General features: G+C 40.5%; 1 protein-coding gene across 4 annotated transcripts in view; it reads left to right on the forward strand.

The window, feature by feature from the left end:
• The window catches only part of LARP4 (La ribonucleoprotein 4), a 77,025-nt gene that overhangs the window by 36,187 nt on the left and 20,259 nt on the right, over nt 1-20,579 (forward strand). For all 4 annotated transcript variants that reach the window (XM_056119931.1, XM_056119933.1, XM_056119934.1 and 1 more), the window contains exons 5-10: nt 1,508-1,644; nt 4,087-4,190; nt 6,129-6,239; nt 8,068-8,121; nt 19,251-19,463; nt 19,939-20,042. In XM_056119931.1, the coding sequence (XP_055975906.1) occupies nt 1,508-1,644; nt 4,087-4,190; nt 6,129-6,239; nt 8,068-8,121; nt 19,251-19,463; nt 19,939-20,042 (723 nt within the window). The remainder of the gene's footprint in view (nt 1-1,507; nt 1,645-4,086; nt 4,191-6,128; nt 6,240-8,067; nt 8,122-19,250; nt 19,464-19,938; nt 20,043-20,579) is intronic.

Here is a 20,579-nt window from a genome sequence, read left to right on the forward strand (position 1 = left end):
TGTTGTTCGTCAATTGCCTCGAGCAGGCACCAGTAACGTCTCCTTCTTCCTAGTCCTGAGATTTTAAAAAGTGCCATATTCAAGGCTCTTTCAGGGTTAGGAGAATGAGACCCATCATTGTGACTGGTATTTGGCATATTGGGTACGCTACGGGGAGTTTGCTCGACTCTGCCGTGTGGGCAGGTTACATTCAGTAGCCTGCCAGGTTGTCCAAAGTAAGAATGAGATAATAGATGTCGCGCGGCCGCGAGTGGGGATGAAACCTGGATTATGTCCATGCATGGCAAATGCCCTCCTCACTTTACTATCTCTCCAGCCCCGGCCTTATAAGAATTTTTAAGATGCTGGACAGATTTGTGCAGCCTCTCCTGACTTGATACCCAGCACCACATATGGTCCTCTGAGCACTGCCAGGACTGATCCAGGATCATTGATCCAAAGCCAGGAATAAGCCCTGTGTTTCAGCACCACCACTACAGGGTGTAGGGGGCAGGAGGGAGGAAGGAAATTAAAAGTTTTTCATGATTCAGCGTGTGGGGTACGAGAGAGGGGGAGGCGGGAGGGTGGGTGGGAAGGGGGAAGGAGGAAGGAGGAAGGAAATTAAATTTTTTTTTATGATTCAGCACGTGGGTTACAAATTTCCCCAATATGCGTATTTTCTATCGGTGATAAAATGTTTATAAGGGCCAGAGAGAGTACAAGGGTTAAAACACTTCCTTCATGCAGCCAACCCCTGTTCAAACCCTGGCACTGCATGGTCTCCAAACACAAAGCCAGGCGTGGACACACACACACCCCCCAATGGAAATACACAGTATGTAATAAACACACTTGAAAAAAATCAGTATTAATCCTCTTTGCATTTCAGTATTCCACGAATCTCTTTATTCAGAACCACTAATATGTAGGATGAGGTGTGTTTTCAGGTTCAGAAATTTCCAAGGGGCATAGGCTGTTACTCATTGGTGAAGTGTATGCTTTGCATGCGTGAAATCTGCATTCGATCCTGGCACCATTAAAAAAAAAAAAGAAAATCTGCAGTGTTGGGCCTATGGCTCATGTGGTAGCCCCTTGGTTTGATCCCCAGCAGCAAACCCTGCTGAGTACCATCAATTACAGCCTTCTAAAGTTTCCAGATGATGTTATTGAGCATGTCTTGTATTATGTATTGGGGAGGAGGGGGTAGGGGTGAGGGCTGGTTACTCCCACTGTTGCTCAGGGGCTACTCTTGGCTATGTGTTTGAGTGTGTCATGCCTGGTGGTACTTGGTACCATGATCAGGCCTCTTGCATGCAGAGCATGTGCTGTCTCTCCTTTTGAGAGATAGCCCTCTTTGAGCTATCTCTCCTGCCCTCTGTTTTGTATTTCACAGGCCACCAAGCTATTGCTGATAATATGATTTTGTTTTTCTCCTGTTGGGAGAAAAAATGAATAAGAAATCTGTTTTTATGGGCTTTTAGGAATTGTTGATTTTCTAAAAGTGTTTTTCTCCCCTCCCTCCCCCCAGAGAAAATTTGTCAAAGGATCTTTATTTGATCTCTCAAATGGACAGTGATCAGTTCATCCCAATTTGGACAGTTGCGAACATGGAAGAAATAAAAAAGCTGACCACAGACCTGGATCTAATTATTGAAGTATTAAGATGTATGTAAATAATACAGTAAGATGTATGATAATAAGTATTAAGATGTATGTATGTGAAAGATAACAGATGGGTTATTTTTTTAATATAAAATAAAGTTGTCTTAATAGTTCCATTTTTTTCTCTACAGTTTAAGTATCATAAAAGGAACTTTAAAAATATTTATATCTTTTGTTATTGGTTCAATAGTTTTTACCGCCTGATGGTATTGAATTTTCATCCTCAGCAACTTTATTCATCTTACTATCTCCTTACTTAAGTATAATCAGCGAATCAGTTTTCTTGCTATTAAGAAGCTGTTTGTTGTTATTGCATTCACTAAAACTGTTTTGAACTTTGAATCTAAATAGACAGTACATTTTAAATCATAGTTCATTATACATCTCATACCCACATGCAGTTGAAGTGTTACACAGATTAATAGGCCCACAATATGTTGTGTATATGAAGAATGTAAGATATTTTAGTGTTGTATTTTGGTGATTTCTTGTGTTTTTTGTAAACATAGCACATCTAATAATTTGCTTTTGTGAAGTAGAGGACTTTCATTCTCAGAGTTAAAAATATTTATGAAATCTGATTTATATAGTTTTATTTCTTTTTTAAAGTTGTTCACTGTGATTTGTTACATTTAATATTCCAACTCCAGTCCCACCACCATTAAACCTACCCACCACCGTATTTCAAATGTTTCCACCCCGACTCCCAAAGCCTGCCCCTAAAACAGGACCTAAATAATGTATTTTGTGTTGCTTGTTATGAATGATCCACTAAAAATAATACGAAAAATTTCCTTAGAGGAAAGTGTGTGAGGATTGTTGAGATACCATTTCTTAAAATCAGCCAGTCTTGTCCGTATTTAAAGAATTGCTCTGAAACTGGTAGAATCCCCCAGTTTCTCAGAATGCTGGAGAGCTGAAACTAAGGATTTTACAGAACCTTAGTTTTTCAGTTCATCCCAATTTAAATTTCATCCCTGAAGTCTTAGCTTCTCTCTCACCTTCATGCTTACCTGTTCAGTGAGACATGGTTCTCTGTTATGTGTCTGAAGGAACTAGAATTAAGTTGTCTTTATGGTACTGTTTTCTTTTAATATTTCCTCAAAATAAACACCTACAAGTTGGTTTTATGCCATTGTAAAAGTTTGTTAAAATCAATGGAAAATTGTTGTTTGTAATATTTTGCTTAAGTGCTGCTTATGTTTTTTAATTACGCTTTAGAATTTCATTTTAGGGCTGAGGTGGCAGTTGGGCCACATCCAGTGGTGCTCAAGAGCTGTTCCTAAACTCCAATTTTCAGCCCAAGAATTTTTTTTTAAATACATCAGAGCATTTCATATCTTGGAGCAATGTATGGTTAATACACATACACTCATTGATTTGGTTTTTCGTTTTTTGGGTTTTTTTTTTTTTTTTTAATTTTTTGGGTCACATCTGGCAATGCTCAGGGGTTACTCCTGGCTCTCTGCTCAGGAATCACTCCTGGCAGTGCTCAGGAGACCATATGGGTTGCTATATGGGATGCCCGGGAATTGAACCTGGGTCAGCCTCCCTACCCGCTGTAGTACTGCTCCGGCCCCATGTACACTCATATATTGGTTTTTATTGTCAATTAAAACAAAGACTTTATTTATTTTATAGATAAGAAAATTTAATTAGATTTAAATAGTAAGTGCTCCCTGCAGGCTTCTTCTCAAAGTAGGTATTGTGATGCTTGTTCAAAGAATTACAAATGACAGCGTTCTTTGCATATCAGTCTCAAGTGTTTTTGGTTTTTGGACTTCACCCTCCGGTGCTCAGGGGTAATCTCTGGCTCTGCGGTCAGGAATTACTACTCTCAGCGAGGCTCAGGGGACCAGCTGGGATGCTGGGGATTGAACCTGAGTTGGCCGTGTGCAGAGCAGGTGCCCTTCCCGCCCTGCTATTGCTCCAGCCCATATCTCAAAATATCACCAGAGAGATTCTCTGCTTAAAGGTGACGCACACCTCCAATCTTTTTCACTTAAAGTTTTTAGGAAATTTGTTGGGGCTGGACGAAGCTCTCAGGGTGAGCCCATGTAGACGGAACAAATGTTCAAAACCAACAAACACTGTCCTCCCGTTTTTCGGTTTGCTCGAGTGGGCCCAATAACGTCTTTATTTTGAGACTTGTTACTGTGTTTGGCATGTTGAATATGTCATAGGTAGCTTGCCAGGCTTTGCCGTGCAGGCGAGATACTCTCGGTAGGTTGCCGGGCTCTCCGAGAAGGGAGGAATCGAACCCGGCTTGGCCAGGCTGGCTGTGCCCGAGGCAAACGCCCTAACGCTGTGCTGTCGCTCCAGAACGTTCACGCAACAGGAATTAAAATCTGTTGAAAATAGAAACGAGTAGTATTTAATGACATTGCTGTTTTCTTTATCATTTTTAAATATCATTTTTAAATAAAATCTTTCTTTAAATTTCAGCCTCTCCTATGGTACAAGTTGATGAGAAAGGCGAGAAAGTAAGACCGAGTCATAAACGTTGTATTGTTATTCTTAGGGAGATTCCTGAAACAACTCCAGTAGAGGTAAGTTGTTAGGTGTTGTTCAAACTAAATTACTGTTTAAACTGTTAGTAGTAAATGAGCAAAATAGCAAATTAGTTCCCTCCTATCAATTATTGTAAATAGGTTAAGTACAAAATTCTGAAATGCTAGAAGCATGAAAGATAAGAAATACAATTCTGTGTTCTTAAAAGGTTAGACTTGTGGAGTTCATGCCCAATTCAATCAGCCTGATCAATGGCTGAATAAGTAGCAGTACTCCTACATTTAAAAAAAAAGGATGGACTTGTTAATGTTATAATGCAAAGTTTTTATTATCTGTTTATGCATAAAATAACAATATTAGGTTGACATGCTTTAGATACATTTCAGCCATTAAATGTCAGAATTTGGTTTTGACTTGATTTCTCTGATTCTGCTACCCATACTTCATTACCACTATATCACAGAATTTATTGGTAATGAAGTTAAAGAGTGCCATGTTAAAGATAATAAGATAATAAGATGGGGCAGACTAACATATAACAGACTTGCCCTTTTTTTTCTAGTTTGGGTTTTTGTTGGTTTGGGGACCACACCCAGCTTGCTCCTGGTCAGGGTTGGGGGAGCATGTGGAATGCCCAACCCACTATACTGTTGGCTCCAGCTCCAGACTTGCCATTTTTTAAATAATTTTTTCACCCTTGCCATGTAACAGAATTGCCACATTAGTGCTAATTCAGTATTTGTTTCAAATTAAAAATTCCCTAGATTGAGAAATTGTGAGAGAAATTAGAAAAGAATGTCACTGACACTTGAAGCTATGAGCTACACTGTTGAGCACGTAGCTCACATTTTTATTTTGCCTGTGAATTGATTTTCTATTTGTAATGTCCTAAAGCTTTTGTTGTTGTTGTCCCTGTCTCCACGCTGTCTCCACGCCCCCCCCACCCCCCTAAATAATAGTATTAAACCAGGGTTCATGAATTCAGTGCATGGACTTTAGCATTGAACCATATCCCATATCCCTGGCTCAGTTTATTATCAATTGCGACTAAAAAATAAGTTACATTTTTATATTCTGTAGGACAGTGTAACTTAGATTCTTTAGCTCTTTGGAAATTACTGGTTTCCCCATGATGCTCCTAGAATATTCCTTAGGGAATCAGATGAAAAGCACGGAAATGTGGGCATCCACAGTTTGAGAATAGGGGCTAGCCAGTAGTGCAAAAGGAAGGAAATAAGGTCAGAAGAGGCTGCAGTTGGAAAAAGTTGAGGAACACTGGGTTTAAGCTATCTGATTCACCGTTTCTATAATGTAGATAATGAAATATTAAACACAGTTGTTTCAGATTCATTTTCAGTAGGTGTTTCCTTATTTAGATTTTTTAGGGATGCCCAGTGTTCACTTCCAGTTGTTTTCTTTCTTTCTTTCTTTCTTTCTTATAAACTTTTTTTAAACTATTAACTATTAACATAGTTCTGAGATTTAGTGATCATATTTTTACTTTTCAGTTATATAATTTTTTTAGAGTTTTTTTTTTTACAGTTTTTAAGCTATGAATCTATTGTAGATAAACTTCCTGGATTGAGTGAAAGTTACATGAAAATACTTGAGCACATAGAAAATGCTAATGGATTGAATACTTGAGGGGGGAGCATAACAATTGAAGAAATTTTGTTGTTGTGGGGGTTGGTTTTCTTTTGTTTTAGGGGCTTGTCTCTCAACTCTCAGTAGTTATACCTGTCAGGAGTCACTCCAGTTTTGCCTGTTACAAAACACAGTTTCTTCCCTAAATCATACACAAAATCTACACAATAAGTGATTTGCTTGAGAGCATGATCTATGCTTACTAGAAAAATGGGGAGAAAGTACAAACAATTGACAGATAAAGATAAAAGAAAGGTCTGGAAGACGTAAAGAGAAAAATATGCTTGATGCTTATGCATTTTCTAGACTTAAACAAAGATTTTCTTTTTCAGGAAGTAAAAGCTTTGTTTAAAAGTGAAAACTGTCCTAAGGTAATAAGTTGTGAGTTTGCCCACAATAGCAACTGGTATATCACTTTCCAGTCAGATACAGATGCACAACAGGTGAGTAGAAGGATTTTTGTTTGTTTTTTTATGTTTCAAGTAGTCGTGATAAAAAGTAATAGTATATTTTGTAAGGGAGGGGTTATTGTTATTTTTCTTTGTTGCAATTGAGGGATCAAATCCAGGGCCTCAGATGTATGGTAGGTGCCTTGTCACTGAGCTACGTAGCAGCTTAATAGTGGTATGTTTTAGTTGAGAAAATGTGTGCCTACAGTAACTTTTTTTTGTTATTTTTGGGTCGTGCCCAGTGGTGCTCAGGGCTTACTCCTGTCTGGGCTCAGGGAACCATATGGGATTCTGGGGGTCGAAGCCAGGTCTGCTTCATCAAGGCACATGCCCAATCCACTGTACTATTGCTCTGGCCCCTGCAGTTACTTTATTTTTTTTTTAATGTAGGAGTACTGCTATTTATTCCGCCACTGATCCCTGCAGTTACTTTTGTGAAGACGATTGAGCATCTTACTTACTTTTCCATTTTGCTTTAGTGGGGGAACCTCTTAGGCAATGCACAGGAAGCTGTGGGGGATGAGGGGACTATTGGGAATTTTTTGCCAGCCGACCAGTGGTTCTGCTGGGTTGTGTGGGCCATTACTACCGGGAATTTCCCAGGCTACCATAGTGTTGGGGGCCTCCAGTGCTACATCCACCAGTGCTTGCAAGACTGATGGCTCTAGGATTTGAAGCCCAGTCAGATGCATGCCTAAAATGCATCCAACTCCTGTACTATCTTCCAGTTTCACTGTTGCTTATTGTTTTTTTTTTTCTTTTTTACCATCTCCTAAAACCTTTTACTCTTTTTGTTTTTACTTGGAGAAGGGGAGCCAGGGGTCTTCCAGACAGTGCCTATGAGGTCTAGGAATTGGTCCTAGTAGTTGACCTGGTTTTATTGGGATCCTCTAGTGCCAGGGGAACTGTGCCATACTGGGAATCAGGAGGTCTTCACCTGCCACGGTGTATGCTTTATTTAGCCCTTTGAGCCATCTCCCCAGCCAAATTTTTTATCCTTTTTTTTTTTTTTTTGCTTTTTTGGGTTACACCCAGCGATGCTCAGGGGTTAGTCCTGGCTCTGCACTCAGGAATTGCTCCTGGCGGTGCTTGGGTGACCATATGGGAATGCCGGGGATTGAACTCAGGTCAGCTGCATGCAAGGTAAATGCCCTACCCACTGTGCTATCGCTCCGGCCCCCAAATTTTTTATTTTTCATTGGTATCATTTTCTACATAAAGATAATAATTATCCCTTTGAAACAAATTGTTTAGTAGGCACATTCAGATTTTTTAAAAATATTTTTCCTTTTTTTTTTAAATCTTCGAATGCAGTCCAATTGAATTGGGGGTGGGGGGTGGGGTGGGGATGGTACAATGTTCAAGAGTTACTCCTGGCTCTGCACTCAGGAATCATTCCAGGTGGTGTTTGTGCTATCTCTCTGGCATATAATTTTTTTTTTAATCATGAAATGTTTGTACTGAAATTAGGCCAGGATTCCAATTCAACCCGAGATTGAATTGGGTTCTCAGCTCAGGACTGGGCAGGTGAGGGTAGAAGGAGTTCATTTTGACCATTTTTAAGTAGATATTTGGGTCTGTTTTGATTCTTGTGCTACTTATCTGCAGAAATCCGTAATAGCTACCTTTTCCTCTGTAAATGTCAACTATAGCTGAGCTCTTAAATTTCATTCCATGTTTAAAGATAGTTTCTAATACCAAGATCTATTAGCATAAAAATGACCTTAATGAAATGGTAGTTTATTTGATTTTGAACCTCCCTTTGAGCTATGCCCTTAACAAATGTGAGTGCTAATGAAAGATATTTCTGCTTTGTTAACAGGCTTTTAAATACTTAAGAGAAGAAGTTAAAACATTTCAGGGCAAGCCAATCTTGGTAAGAAATATTTATAAGTAGAGGCCACTGTGAAATAAGCTTATTTTTCTGTTTTAGTATTTCAAAAAAGTGACATTTTTTAAAAGCCTATAATTCTAAAGAATTATCTGTTTCATATGATGTGTTTAAAATAGTTGATCTGGAGCAAGAGAGATAGTACAGTGGGTAGGGTGCTTGCCTTGCATGCGATTACTCAGATTCAATCTCTGGCATCCCATATGGTCCCTTGAGCACCACCTGAATGATTCCTGAGTGCAGAGGCAGGAGTAAGCCCCGAGCAAGGCTGGATGTGACCCATAAAGAAAAAATTAAATAAAATAATTGATCTTTTTCATACAGCATTTTTTTTCTAAAGGCACAGCTATAACAGTAGCATAAAGTTGTAGTTAGGTATTGATTAATGTTTTGTCAATCCCAATTCTCAAAATGATCAGTGGGAAAATTTTTTAGTAACAAAGTTAAAAATTTCAGTACTTGTGCTGAATACTCTAATACTCTAATACTATCGCTCCAGCTCCTAAAGGTATTTTAATTACTGAATAGTGTGCACAAATAATGTAGTGCAAAACTTCAGTTACCACCCCCCACCCCTTACCACACACCCAAACGAATTAAACGCAGCCAGTATGTTTTAAGTTTTGTTACTTTGTTGGTACTCAAACATTCTAAAATTCATAATAAAAAAAAGGGGGGGAGCCTGTGTGAATAGTATAGTGGGGAGGGTCTTTGCCTTGCACGTGACTGACCTGGGTTTGATCCCAAGCACCACTGGTGTGACCCAAACCCTCTCTCTCCCCAAGGAAAGCAAGGATAGGTCCCTGTACTGTACTTATCATCAAAGTAGTTTCAAATTTGGGGCTGGAGAACTAGCACAAGGGGCAGGGTAGTTGCCTTATTAAGCAAATTTTGAGATTATCCACGACCTAAAACTTTTGAGCAATTACATTATCTTTATGTACTCAAAGCACGGAAAGGAAATGATAGGGTGAATTGAAAAGCAAATACAACAGTTGGTAGGTTTTACGTCATGTGAAAAGTAAAAATACCACTTGTTACATAGCACTAAAAAGATTTATGTCGAGTTGTTACGATGATGCTTGACACTTAACCTCTTAATAAAACTAAGCTTCGGTTATACTGGTTCTTCCACTTACTAGGGTGAAATTGAGCAACTCTTAGAGTATTTCCTTTAATAGTAAAATAGAGAAAACGAAGAATACCTGCCTTATTAAGTTCATCTAAGGATTAAGTGCCTTAATAGAAAGTGCTTAGACCTGAACTAATAGCAGTATCAGTTCAAAAGATGGCTGGAGACATAGTCCATCAGGTAAGGTGCTTGCCTGACCCAGGTTTAGTCCCCAGCATCACCTGTGATCTCCAGGAGGAATCCCTGAGCACAGCCAGGTGTGGCCAAAAAAATTTTTTTTAAAGTCATTTTGTTATGATATATTTTGCTATCTGTTTAGTTGAGATCTCAAGCTTTTTGATTTTTTTGTTTTGTTTTGTGGCCTCACGTGATGGTGTTTCAGGGGTTTCTCCAAGCTCTGTACTTGGTCAGTCATAGCTGTGCTTGGTGCTCTGGAGAACTGTATGTACTTAGTGTCAGAGAAACCATGTAGGTCTGAGGATTGAGCCCCAGTCCCTGGCACGCAAAGCATGTACTCAGCTCTTTGAACTCTCCCTGGTCTCTTAAATTTTATAATTAGTGGGGTTTTCATTATTATTATTATTGTTCCATTCCCTCCCCCTGCGGCCCCCCCCCCCCACACACACACACACACTTGATCTTTGTGGTCAGTTGAGAGGTTTTTTGTTGATTTGGGGCGAGGGCGAGAGGGAGGATTTTTTTGTGATATTTGTGCTCAGGGATTCACAGAAGCCAGAACAGCATTCTCCTCCTGAGCCAAATCCCTGACGTCTGTTAGAGAAATAGACAGAAGCCAGAATACTTGTATTGTAGCCTTGAATGCTTTTGTCAGCAACTAGCTCTTAGACTGTGGATTAATCAAGTTGCTCTAAGGTCCTAATTTGTGTGTTTGAAGTGTGTATATTTTTCACTTTTATTTTTTCCTGGTTTGGGGGCCACACCTGACAGTGCTCAACTAGTACTTGTTCCTCACTCTGTGCGTAGGACTCGTTCCTGGCAGGGCTCAGGGGACCATAACAGGGTGCTGGGGATCAAACCTGGGTTGGCTGTGTGCTAAGCAAGTGCTTTCCCTGCTGTACTGTCCCTCATTAAGAGACAGTGTTTCATCCTGTATTTATAACTGAGAACATTTTTATCTTTGTGTCATATTGATCATTATAGATATATGATATCTAAAGTATGTATTTTTAAATATTTCTACTGTAAATTTTTTTTGTTTGTTTTTTATTAGTGAATCACCTTGAGGTACTGTTCCATACTTACAGACTTTCGTGTTTGCGTTTCAGTCATACAATGATCGGGTACCCATCCCTCCACCAGTGCCCATTCTCTACCACCAGTGATCTCAATATCCCTCCCACCCTCCTCTATTGTAAATTTTCAGTTGAAGAATTTAGTTTTGCTTTGGAGGCCGCACCAGGCTGTGCTTAGGACATTCTCCTGACTCTGTCCTCAGGAATCACTCCTGGCAGATTGTGCAGCTGTCACCAATATTTATTTCCAGTGGGGGTTGTTGCTTTGTTTTCTTTCTAGAGTTGAGACATGGGGGCAAACTCACTGGTCCTCGCTGGTTCTATGCCCAGGGATCATTCCTTGCAGTGTTCAGAGGACTGTATGTGATGACAGGGTTCAAACCCTGTGCTTAATCCTTAAGCTAGCTCTCTGGCCTCTGTTGGAGATAAATCTTGGACATAGTCCAGTGTTCAGGGGCTACTCCTAGTTCTATGCTCAGGATCTCTCCTGGTGGTGCCCAGGATCTGAGCCTCCTGCCTGCGAAGCACACACTCAGCTTTTTCAGCCATTGGCCCTGAGTTAATTTTTCTTTGAGACAGTATAAGGTAGAGCTCCAAATTCAGTCAGTATCAGTGTATTTATTTTCAAGACCACACTTTGTCAGCACTCTAGGACTTCTCGACTCAGTGCTGGGGTTGGAGAGGGTGTGTCACTCGCAACTGTGTTTTGTGGGGGAGAGGGAGGGGGGACAGGGACAAATGGGACACCTTGTAGTACAGAGATGACCTGGGGCTATACCATGCAGAGCATTGCTCTGACTCTTTGAGCTGTCTCCCTGACTCCCTACCAGTACTCACGGTACCCTTGCTAAATAATAACTGACAGGGTATGCAAAAGCTTATTTCTGATATCTCTATTCTATTCCATGGTTGTATGGGTCTCTGTGTCAATAATAAAGCAGTTACTGTAGCTCTATAGTAAGTTCGAAATTGAAGGTGTGAGCTCTCTTAACTTTTTTCACTTTCAATACTGTGTTGGTTATTCAGAATTACTTGAAATTTTATGCCTTTTGTGTTGGCGTTTTTTCCTGTTCTTATGAAATAAAATGCTATTAGGATTTTGAGTAGAATTGCCATTTTAGAATTAAAGTTGGGGGGCTGGAGCAACAGTACAGCAGGTCGGACATTTGCCTTTCACTGGGCCGAACCGGGTTCAATCCCCAGCATCCCATAGGGTCTCCCAAGCACCTCCAGAAGTAATTCCTGAGTGCAGAGCCAGGAGTAACCCCTGAGCATTGCTGGGTGTGACCCAGGAAGGGAGGGAGGGAGGAAATAAATGAGTCTGGGATGGAGGACTTTGAATACAATTGGCATTTTAGCACAGGGCTTGCGTATGACTAACCTGGTTTTGATTCCTGTGTCCTGCCAGGAGTGATCTCTGAGCACAGAGCCAGAAGTAAGCCCCGAGCACATCTAGGTTTAGCTCAAAAACAAAAAGCCAATAAAGTCCCATCTATGAACATGTATGTCATTATTATTTTTTCCATCTTTCATTTATTTCAGTGATTCATTCCATTTTTCAGCATTATAGGTGTTTTGCCTCAGGTTTTTTTTTTTTTTTTTTTTTTTTGCTTTTTGGGTCCACCCGGCGATGCGTAGGGGTTACTCCTGGCCCTGCACTCAGGAATTACCCCTGGCGGTGCTCAGGGGACCATCTGGGATGCTGGGAATTGAACCCGGGTCAGCCGGCCTCGTGCAAGGCAAACGCCCTACCCGCTGTGCTGTTGTTCCAGCCCCTCGGTTGATTTTATCTATGAATATTTAACTATTTTTCATGCGAATATGAATGAAGTTTCCTTCATTCCATTTCTTCATTTCCCTTTAGTGTAAGTGTTCATTCCTAGTACATGGGAATGCAGTTATTTTTGGGTGTTTATTTTACATCTTTTGTCCTGATTAGCAGTAGGTTTGGGTATGTCTGGATTTGGTGAAGCGGGGGGTATTGGAGGACTTTGTCTTTTTATATATATATCTAGGATTTTTTTATGCATAAGATCAAGTCTTATTGCTTTCTGATTGTATTTTTCAATACTGTGTTCAGTAAAAGTAGCAAAAAGTGCAATTTTTTTCTCCCTTCTCCTCACTGTATTTAAATACTGTGGTCTACAAAGTTGTTTCTGATGATTTGTGACAGGCATTCAGTATTCCACCACCAGTCCACCACCACCGTTACCTTCTCTCCACCATTGTCTCCATTTTCTCAACCACCCCTCAAGCCTGTTCCCATAGTAGGCCCACAATAGTTTATTTTCTGTTAAGTAGGTAATAGAAGGATCAAAAATACTTCAAGAAAAGAGTGTGTGTGAAAATTGTTGTATCTCACCATGGGGACATTAAGTCCTGTCTAAGAGTTTACTGAGCTGCTGCTGCAAGTTAAGCCTTCTGTGTCAGTGTTCTAGTCAAGATTAGTTGGCTTCTGCATTATAAAAAATGTATATTCTTGATCTTAGAAAACTGTTTCACCACTGAGTTTTATGTTGGCTTGTGATTTTTCAGGCCCACAGGTTTGGGGAAATTTCCTTTGTTTCTAGTATAATGAGTGTTTTTGTCATGGACTACTTTTTTTTTTAAGGTTTTTTTTTTTTTAAGGTTTGTTCTTTTCATTGGTTTTAGGTTTTTTTTCTTTTTAGGGCAGATAGGCCTTCCTGGGGGACAGTACAGTGCTGAGGCATTGAACTTTGGACTGCAGCATTCAGATATTCACTTCGACCTTTGAGCTATCTCCCCACCTCTAGTGGTTTTGGCTTTTTTGTAGGAGACTTGAATTTGCTAGGCCTTACTCCTGGTTCTGATCTCAGGGATCTTTCCTGGTAGTGCTGGGGTACCGTATGAGATATTGGGGATCAAACCAGGGTCAGTTGCATGTAAAATAGGCACACTAACTCCAGTATTTGTCTTCTGTGAGATATTTTAAAGTATGTTGGATTTTGTGAATGGATTTTTCTATAGCAAATGAGACAGTCGTATTTGTTTTGTTCTATTAATATCTACAGTATTTTTTTCTTTTTGTGTCACACCCAGTGATGCTCAGGGGTTACTCCTGGCTCTGCACTCAGGAGTTAGTCCTGGCAGTGCTTGGGGTACTATATGGAATTTCAGGGATTGAACTTGGGTTGGCCGCATGCAAGGCAAACGCCCTACCCGCTGTACTATCACTCCGGATCCTAAATTGATTTTTCTTTTATTGAACTATTTTCCATTCCTGGGATAAACTTCCTTGGTCAGGATCTTTATTTGCTTTTTTTTTTCTTTTTTGCTTTTTGGGTCACACCCAGCGATGATGCTCAGGTGTTCATCGCCAGGTGTGACCCAGAAAGAAAAAAAAAACTTCCTTTTTATCCATAACATTCACAATAGATTAAAAGCTTTGTCTGTTACATATTGGTATCTAGTTTGTCATGGAGCTAGTTTCTCTTGACTACTATTTACTTGACTAATGAGCCACATTTTATTTTATTTTATTTGGGGAAAGGTGGAAGCCTCCAAGCAGTGCTCATGGGGCCAAAGGTCACTCCAAGTTACTAACCAAACCAGGTGATAGAATGGTAGTGCTTCAGATGTGCTGCGTGGGCCTTGTAGTGCCAGGAAAGAGACACAGTGCTCAAGGTCCACGGGAGCCACACTGGGCAGTGCTGGGGTGATCATGACGTGTCGAGATTGGACTCGCACGTTCTAGGCCTGTACTGTTATCACTTAAGCTGTATCTCCCCTGCCTGGTTTCAGTTTCTTAGGAGATAGTTTGGTCAGGTGTGCTATAGTACACAACATTACTTTAGTAAAAATAGTGGTTGTGATTATTTTAAGTCAGTTTGATATTTTAAGAACTTTTTCAAGATTGGCGGATAATACTGACATGTTTAGTTATGATTGGGGGTTCCTTGTTTCTATCTGTATGAATCATAAAATAACCTTTCACTTATTTGTTTAAATGATTTATTCTGTGGGCTGGAGAGTAAAGTGAGTAAGGCACTTGCCTTTTACATAGCTGACTTGGGTTTGATCTGTGTCCTATGTTGTCCCCTGAGCACAGAGCCAGGAATAAACCTTGAGTACCACCGGATGTGGATAAAAAAATTATTTGTGCTGTAATGTGATTTATTTTGACACTTTCATCAACTTGGTGAGGCTTTTATTTCCTAATCTGTCTCTCCTCTTGTTTAATATTAGAGTTCTGTTACATAAAGTTGATCAGCGTGTGTGTGTGTGTGTGAGAGAGAGAGAGAGAGAGAGAGAGAGAGGAGTGTGGGGTTAGGGAACAAACTAAGGTTCACAGATGCAATTACTGAGCTGTATCCCTAGCTAACAAACTTTCTTTCAAGAACCAAAGAGTAAAACTTTAGTGAACGTTATTTCTTGGTCATGTAATTCTGCTTTGACTGTTCAATTCTTTGCAAGAATCACAACTATTTTCTGCATGATACTAATGTACTGTGTACATTTTAAATGACTTTAGTTTGCTAAGTTTTTGAGTTTTTTTTGTTTTTTTAAAATTTTTTAATAGTGAGACATCATGAGGTACAGTTGCAGACTTACACATTTTTGTGCTTGGGGTTCAATTATACAATGATCAAGTACCCATCCCTCCACCAGTGCCTATTTCCCACCGCCACGGATCCCAGTATCCCTCCCACCCCCCATCCCTGCCTCCCCAAGAAAAAGGCTAAAGACAGAGTTAGGGGTGAGTTGGAGTATGTCAAGTGCTTGCTTTGCTTGGAGCTGGCTGGCTAACCCTGGTTTGATCCCTAGCCGTGTATATGGTCCTCGAACCATGCCAGAATTGATCCTGAGTAGAAAGCATGGAGTAACTCCTGAGCAGTTGGCTGTGGCCCATCTCCTCCCCCCACCCCCCAAAAAGGATGGTAAGGTAAAGGTAAAGGCCCTCCCGTTGATCGTCGATTTGCTCGAGCGGGCCCAGTAACGTCTCCATTGGAGACTTTGTTGTTACTGTGTCTGGCATATCGAATACTCTCGGTAGCTTGCCGGGCTCTCCGAGAGGGGCGAAGGAATCGAACTCGGGTCGGCCATGTTGGCCGCTTGTAAGGCGAACGCCCTACCCGCTGTGCTATCGCTCCAGCCCAAAAAAGATGATTTTTAAAAAAATAGTGGAGGGGCCAGAGCAATGGTACCATGGGTTAGGATGTTTGCCTTTGTCTTGCACTCAGCCAACCTGGGTTTGATCCCTACAGGGCATTCCATGTGGTTCCCCCAAGCACTGCCAGGAGCATTTCCTGAGTGCTGAGACACAAGTAACCCCTGAGCATTGCCAGGTGTGACCTCAAAACAAAAATAAATTAAAAACTGGAGGAAATAGTGGGCACTCACCTTGCACAAGATAGATCCGGGTTTTGATCTCTGATAACCCATGGTACCCAAGTCCTGCCATGATCCCTGAGCACAGAGCCAGGAGTAAACCCTGAGCACTGCCAGCTGCAGCCCAAAAACAAAACAAAATTTAGATTTTTCTCTTCCCTTTGTTTGACAAGGGGAGTTGCACACATACTTGGTTGTGGTGCACAGTGGTGTTTACACTCACCAGGCCCTTAGGCCCTTACCCAGTTTTCTTGTGTCTTATTTGAGGGTACACCCAATGGTACTCAAGGAAACCAGTTGCCATACACATCATGTGCTCAGCCAGTTTAACTATCTCCTCAGCCTCTCACCCAATTTTAGCAGTTAGAACGCAGCCTCTTAAATCTCTGTTCCTGCCCATTTCTTCATACCCTCTTATTTTGAAGCAAATTTGAAAATCTGTAAACAAGTTACTCAAAGATGGGAGTTTTAGTTTTAATAGGCAGATATCAAATTTAATAAATGAACACAAATAACTTAGATGTCATCGAGTAACCCACTGTGTGTGTGTGTGTGTGTGTGTGTGTTAAAATACACAGTATAGAAACTTAGGGATATGATCGTGGAAGAGTACCTGCCTTGTATGCATGAGCCTTGTTTCATTCTGCACGTCCTTCTTTACCAAGTGTGATCCCAGTATTTTAAATGTTTTTGAATACACAGTGTAATTAAAAATCACCATTTTAGTCATATTGTTGTTTTTAATGAGTTAGTATAGACATTTAGGTGTTTTTTAATACATTGTCATTAGACACACCTTGTTTTGCAGCTGCTGCTAACACTGTCCTTAAAATTCTTTTCATCTTGTGAAACTCAGACCCCCGGGACCTGGAGAGGTCATTCAGAGGGCTGGATCTCATGGTTCGCCTTGGAGCCTTGGGTTTAAGTCCCAGCGTTTCAGGTCCCCCAGGCACCATGGCACTGCACTGCACTGTCCTCCTGTTGTTCATCGATTTGCTCGAGCGTGCCCAGTAACATCTCCTTTGTGAGACTTCTTGTTACTCCATTTTGCATATCGAGTACGTCATGGTTAGCTTGCCAGACTTTGCCATGCAGGCAAGATACTCTCGGTAGCTTGCCGACTCTCTGAGAGGGGCGGAGGAATCGAACCTGGGCCCGCCGACCACATGCAAGGCAAACACCCTATCCACTGTGCTATCGTTCCAGCCTAAGCACCATGGCACAAAAACAAAATCCTGAAATTATAGCACTAAACAGAAACTGTGCTTTTTCTACTTCCCCAGTTTCTGGCAGCTATCATAATACTGGCTATGGCTTTGAACAAATATTTCATTTAATTGGAATCCTGCAGTCTCTCTCTGTCTCTCTGTCTCTCTCTCTGTCTGCCTGTCTCTCTCTCTCTCTCTCTCTCTCTCTCTCTCTCTCTTACTCTCTCTCTCTCTCCCTCTCCTCTCCCTCTCATGTTTTCCTTAGTGTAAGTCATCATGGTTCTTATTCATGAGCATATAAAATACTTTTGGGGCCACACTCAGTGCTCAGGGGTTACTTTCCACTGGGCTTAGGGTACCATCTGGAGTAACAGGGATTGGACACATGTTGACCTCTGCGTGCAAGACAAAGTGCTCTACCAACTGTGCAATCTCTCCAGCTCCAATAATTTTAGTCTTAAGTCTTCTCTCACCCACCCTCACACTGTGTTTCCTTCCCATGTATTCGAAGACACTTGATTCCTTCCTCATTTTATTTATTTATTTATTTATTTATTTAGCGTTGCGTAGGGGTTACTCTTGGCTCATGCACTCAGGAATTACTTCTGGCAGTGCTCAGGGGACCATATGAGTTGCTGGGAATTGAACCTGGGTCAGCCTCGTGCAAGGCAAATGCCCTACCGGCTGTGCTATCGCACCAGCCCCTTCTTCTACATTTTAGCAATTAATAAATAATGCTGCTTTGACCGTGATGGTACAGTACTTCTTTGAGACTCTGCATTCAGTTTTGGGAGACATATCCAGAATAGTAGAAATAACGGGTCTTATGATAATTTCACTTTTAACTTTTTGAGACATCACCATACTGTTTTTCAACTATATTGTTTGGCATTCCTGTGAACAATGTACAGGTCTTCAGTTTCTTCACGTTCTAACCAGCACTTGCTGTGTTCTGTGTTTTGATAGTAATCATCTAAGTGGTTGTGAATTGGTAACTATCTCAACTGTATGAAGTCTATTGAGACGCATTTCCAGACTTTTCTTTGGTGTGTTTATTGCCTACATCAGTGTACTGTCGCCTCCTTAGTTGTTCTGTCAAAACCCTAGAAATTTTTTATAATTTTAATAATAAAACAAGATATTCTAGACTCTTGTACTTTTTATGCCAAAAGAGGCAAATCTCACTGACCCGATAGTACTTTTACAGAGAAACAGTATTTTTATTTCACTGGAAGTCCAAGAAAGTGCACATGGACTACTGATGGGGGGGTTTTGGTTTTTTTTGGGGGGGCTGATGATAAGGGAAGGTCACCAGAGAACTGGGGACTATTTGAGCCAAGACCTCTTGTTTGACTAACATATTTTTGGTTTGGGAGCCACGTTTTTCTGGCTCTGTTGCGTTTCTTGGTTTGGTTTGGTTTGGTTTGATTTGTTTGGTTTTTAGGTTATACCTAGTGTTGCCCAGGGTTTACTCCTGGCTCTGAGCTCAGGGATAACTCCTGTTGGTGCTGGGAACTATATAGGTGCCAGGGATCAAACCATAATTGGTCACCTACAAGGCCAGCACCCTAACCTCTATACCATCTCTCTGGCCCCTGAAGACTAACTTCTTAATAATCTCATCCTTGGGCACACATGGATGCAGTTGGTACTCCTGATAGGATGTATTTCTCAGTGGCTCATTCGTAACAACCATTGTGTCCTGTTCATCCTAGAAGCAAGAGCCCCTTGCTGGTTCTTTGGCTCCACTGAATTTTAAAATAGACAAAAATAATGTAACGTATGCTTGTAAAACATATTAAAATATAAATTAAGGGGTGGAGACATAGTACAATGGTAAGACGTTTGCCTTGCAAATGGCCAATCTGGGTTTATTCCCAGCACCCCATATGGTCCCCTGATCGCTGATAGGAGTTATCCATTAGCACAGAGCCAGGAATAAGCCTTGAGCACAGCTGGGGGTGGCCCCAAACCAGGCTGAGCCCATGCTTTGCCTGCAAGACCACCAGGAGTCACTCTCGTCTTCCTCTCCACCCCCAGCCCCCACACCATCGCTGGACCCAAATAGCCCACGAAACACTGCTGGATAAAGGCACCACACCAGAATAAACATAATGAACAGTATGAAGATAATTCCTTAATCCTGTGTTAATTAATGTATTCCTCTTCTAGGCAAGGATAAAAGCCATCAATACATTTTTTGCGAAGAATGGTTATCGCTTAATGGATTCAAGTATGTATAGTCAGCCTATTCAAACTCAAGCACAGTATGCCTCTCCCGTTTTTATGCAGCCTGTATATAATCCTCACCATCAGTACTCCGTTTATAGTATTGTGCCTCAATCTTGGTCTCCAAATCCTGCACCTTACTTTGAAACACCACTGGTAAGTGTTTTCACTCAAGCTAAAATTTGAATCAATCAGCTAGAGTCTGAATTTATTTTTATTTTGGTAACTTTCTGACTTTAAGGAATGATATAAGGCTATCTGACCATCCACAAAATTATGCATATAAGGTTTACTGTAATGTTATACTTTAAATCTTCAGATTTTCAAATAATTTCAAATAAGAAAATTGTTAAATTCAAAGTGCTTTGAGTTTTGTGAAACTTTTTCAGAGAAATGTTCTTTAATAATAAAGTAGTGGTGTCTTTTTCCATATATCAAGTGATTCCTGAAGGTAAGTATTATAAAGTGAACTTAAATAAAATTTGGGGGGGGAGATGTAGTAAGTTAAAATTTTCTAGTGAACTTTTCACTAGAAAAACAATAATGCTAGTTTAGTTCCTCTGAAACTACTTAAACTTATTCTAGGTTTTGCTTTTACTAAAACATTAATTCTTCTAAAATTGTCTTCTAGGCTCCCTTTCCCAATGGTAGTTTTGTGAATGGCTTTAATTCACCAGGATCTTACAAAACAAATTCTGCTGTTGTGAATATGGGCCGACCATTCCAAAAAAATCGGTAAGATAAAAACTACAGCTGGAATTTATTGTGAACAATTACTCTTTAGTTACTGTACTTTAGTACTGTAAGTACTAGTGGTATTTTGCAGCTCAAAATAATAAAGGTTTTCTTGTACAAACAGATATTTGAAAGGTTTAGAATTCATGAACTTACTTTGATTTCACAGTTCAGTGTGACTTTAAAAGAAACACTGGGAGAGGCAATCATATTTGGTCCTTCACCCACTTTGAGAACAAAGCTCCCATCCTGAGCAGTCACTTCAAATCATCATTGTCATTGCACACTTTTTTGAATAAAGAAAAGTATTATAATTTCTGACAATAATGTCTATCATTTAATTCTTTGAATAGGTATTATTTTGGAAAATGAGAGTCTGGGAGATACTACAGTGGCTAGGGTATTAGCTTTGCATGTGACTAACCCGAGTTCGATCTGTGGCACTAAATATGGTCCCCCAAGCATTCCAGGATTAACCCCTGAGCTTCGCTAGGTGTGGCCCAAAAACCTAAAAACATATTTTTGAAAATGAGATAT

The sequence above is a fragment of the Sorex fumeus genome, unplaced genomic scaffold (assembly GCF_029834395.1).
Source record: "Sorex fumeus unplaced genomic scaffold, SorFum_2.1 ptg000042l, whole genome shotgun sequence".
Classification (NCBI taxonomy): Eukaryota; Metazoa; Chordata; class Mammalia; order Eulipotyphla; family Soricidae; genus Sorex; species Sorex fumeus.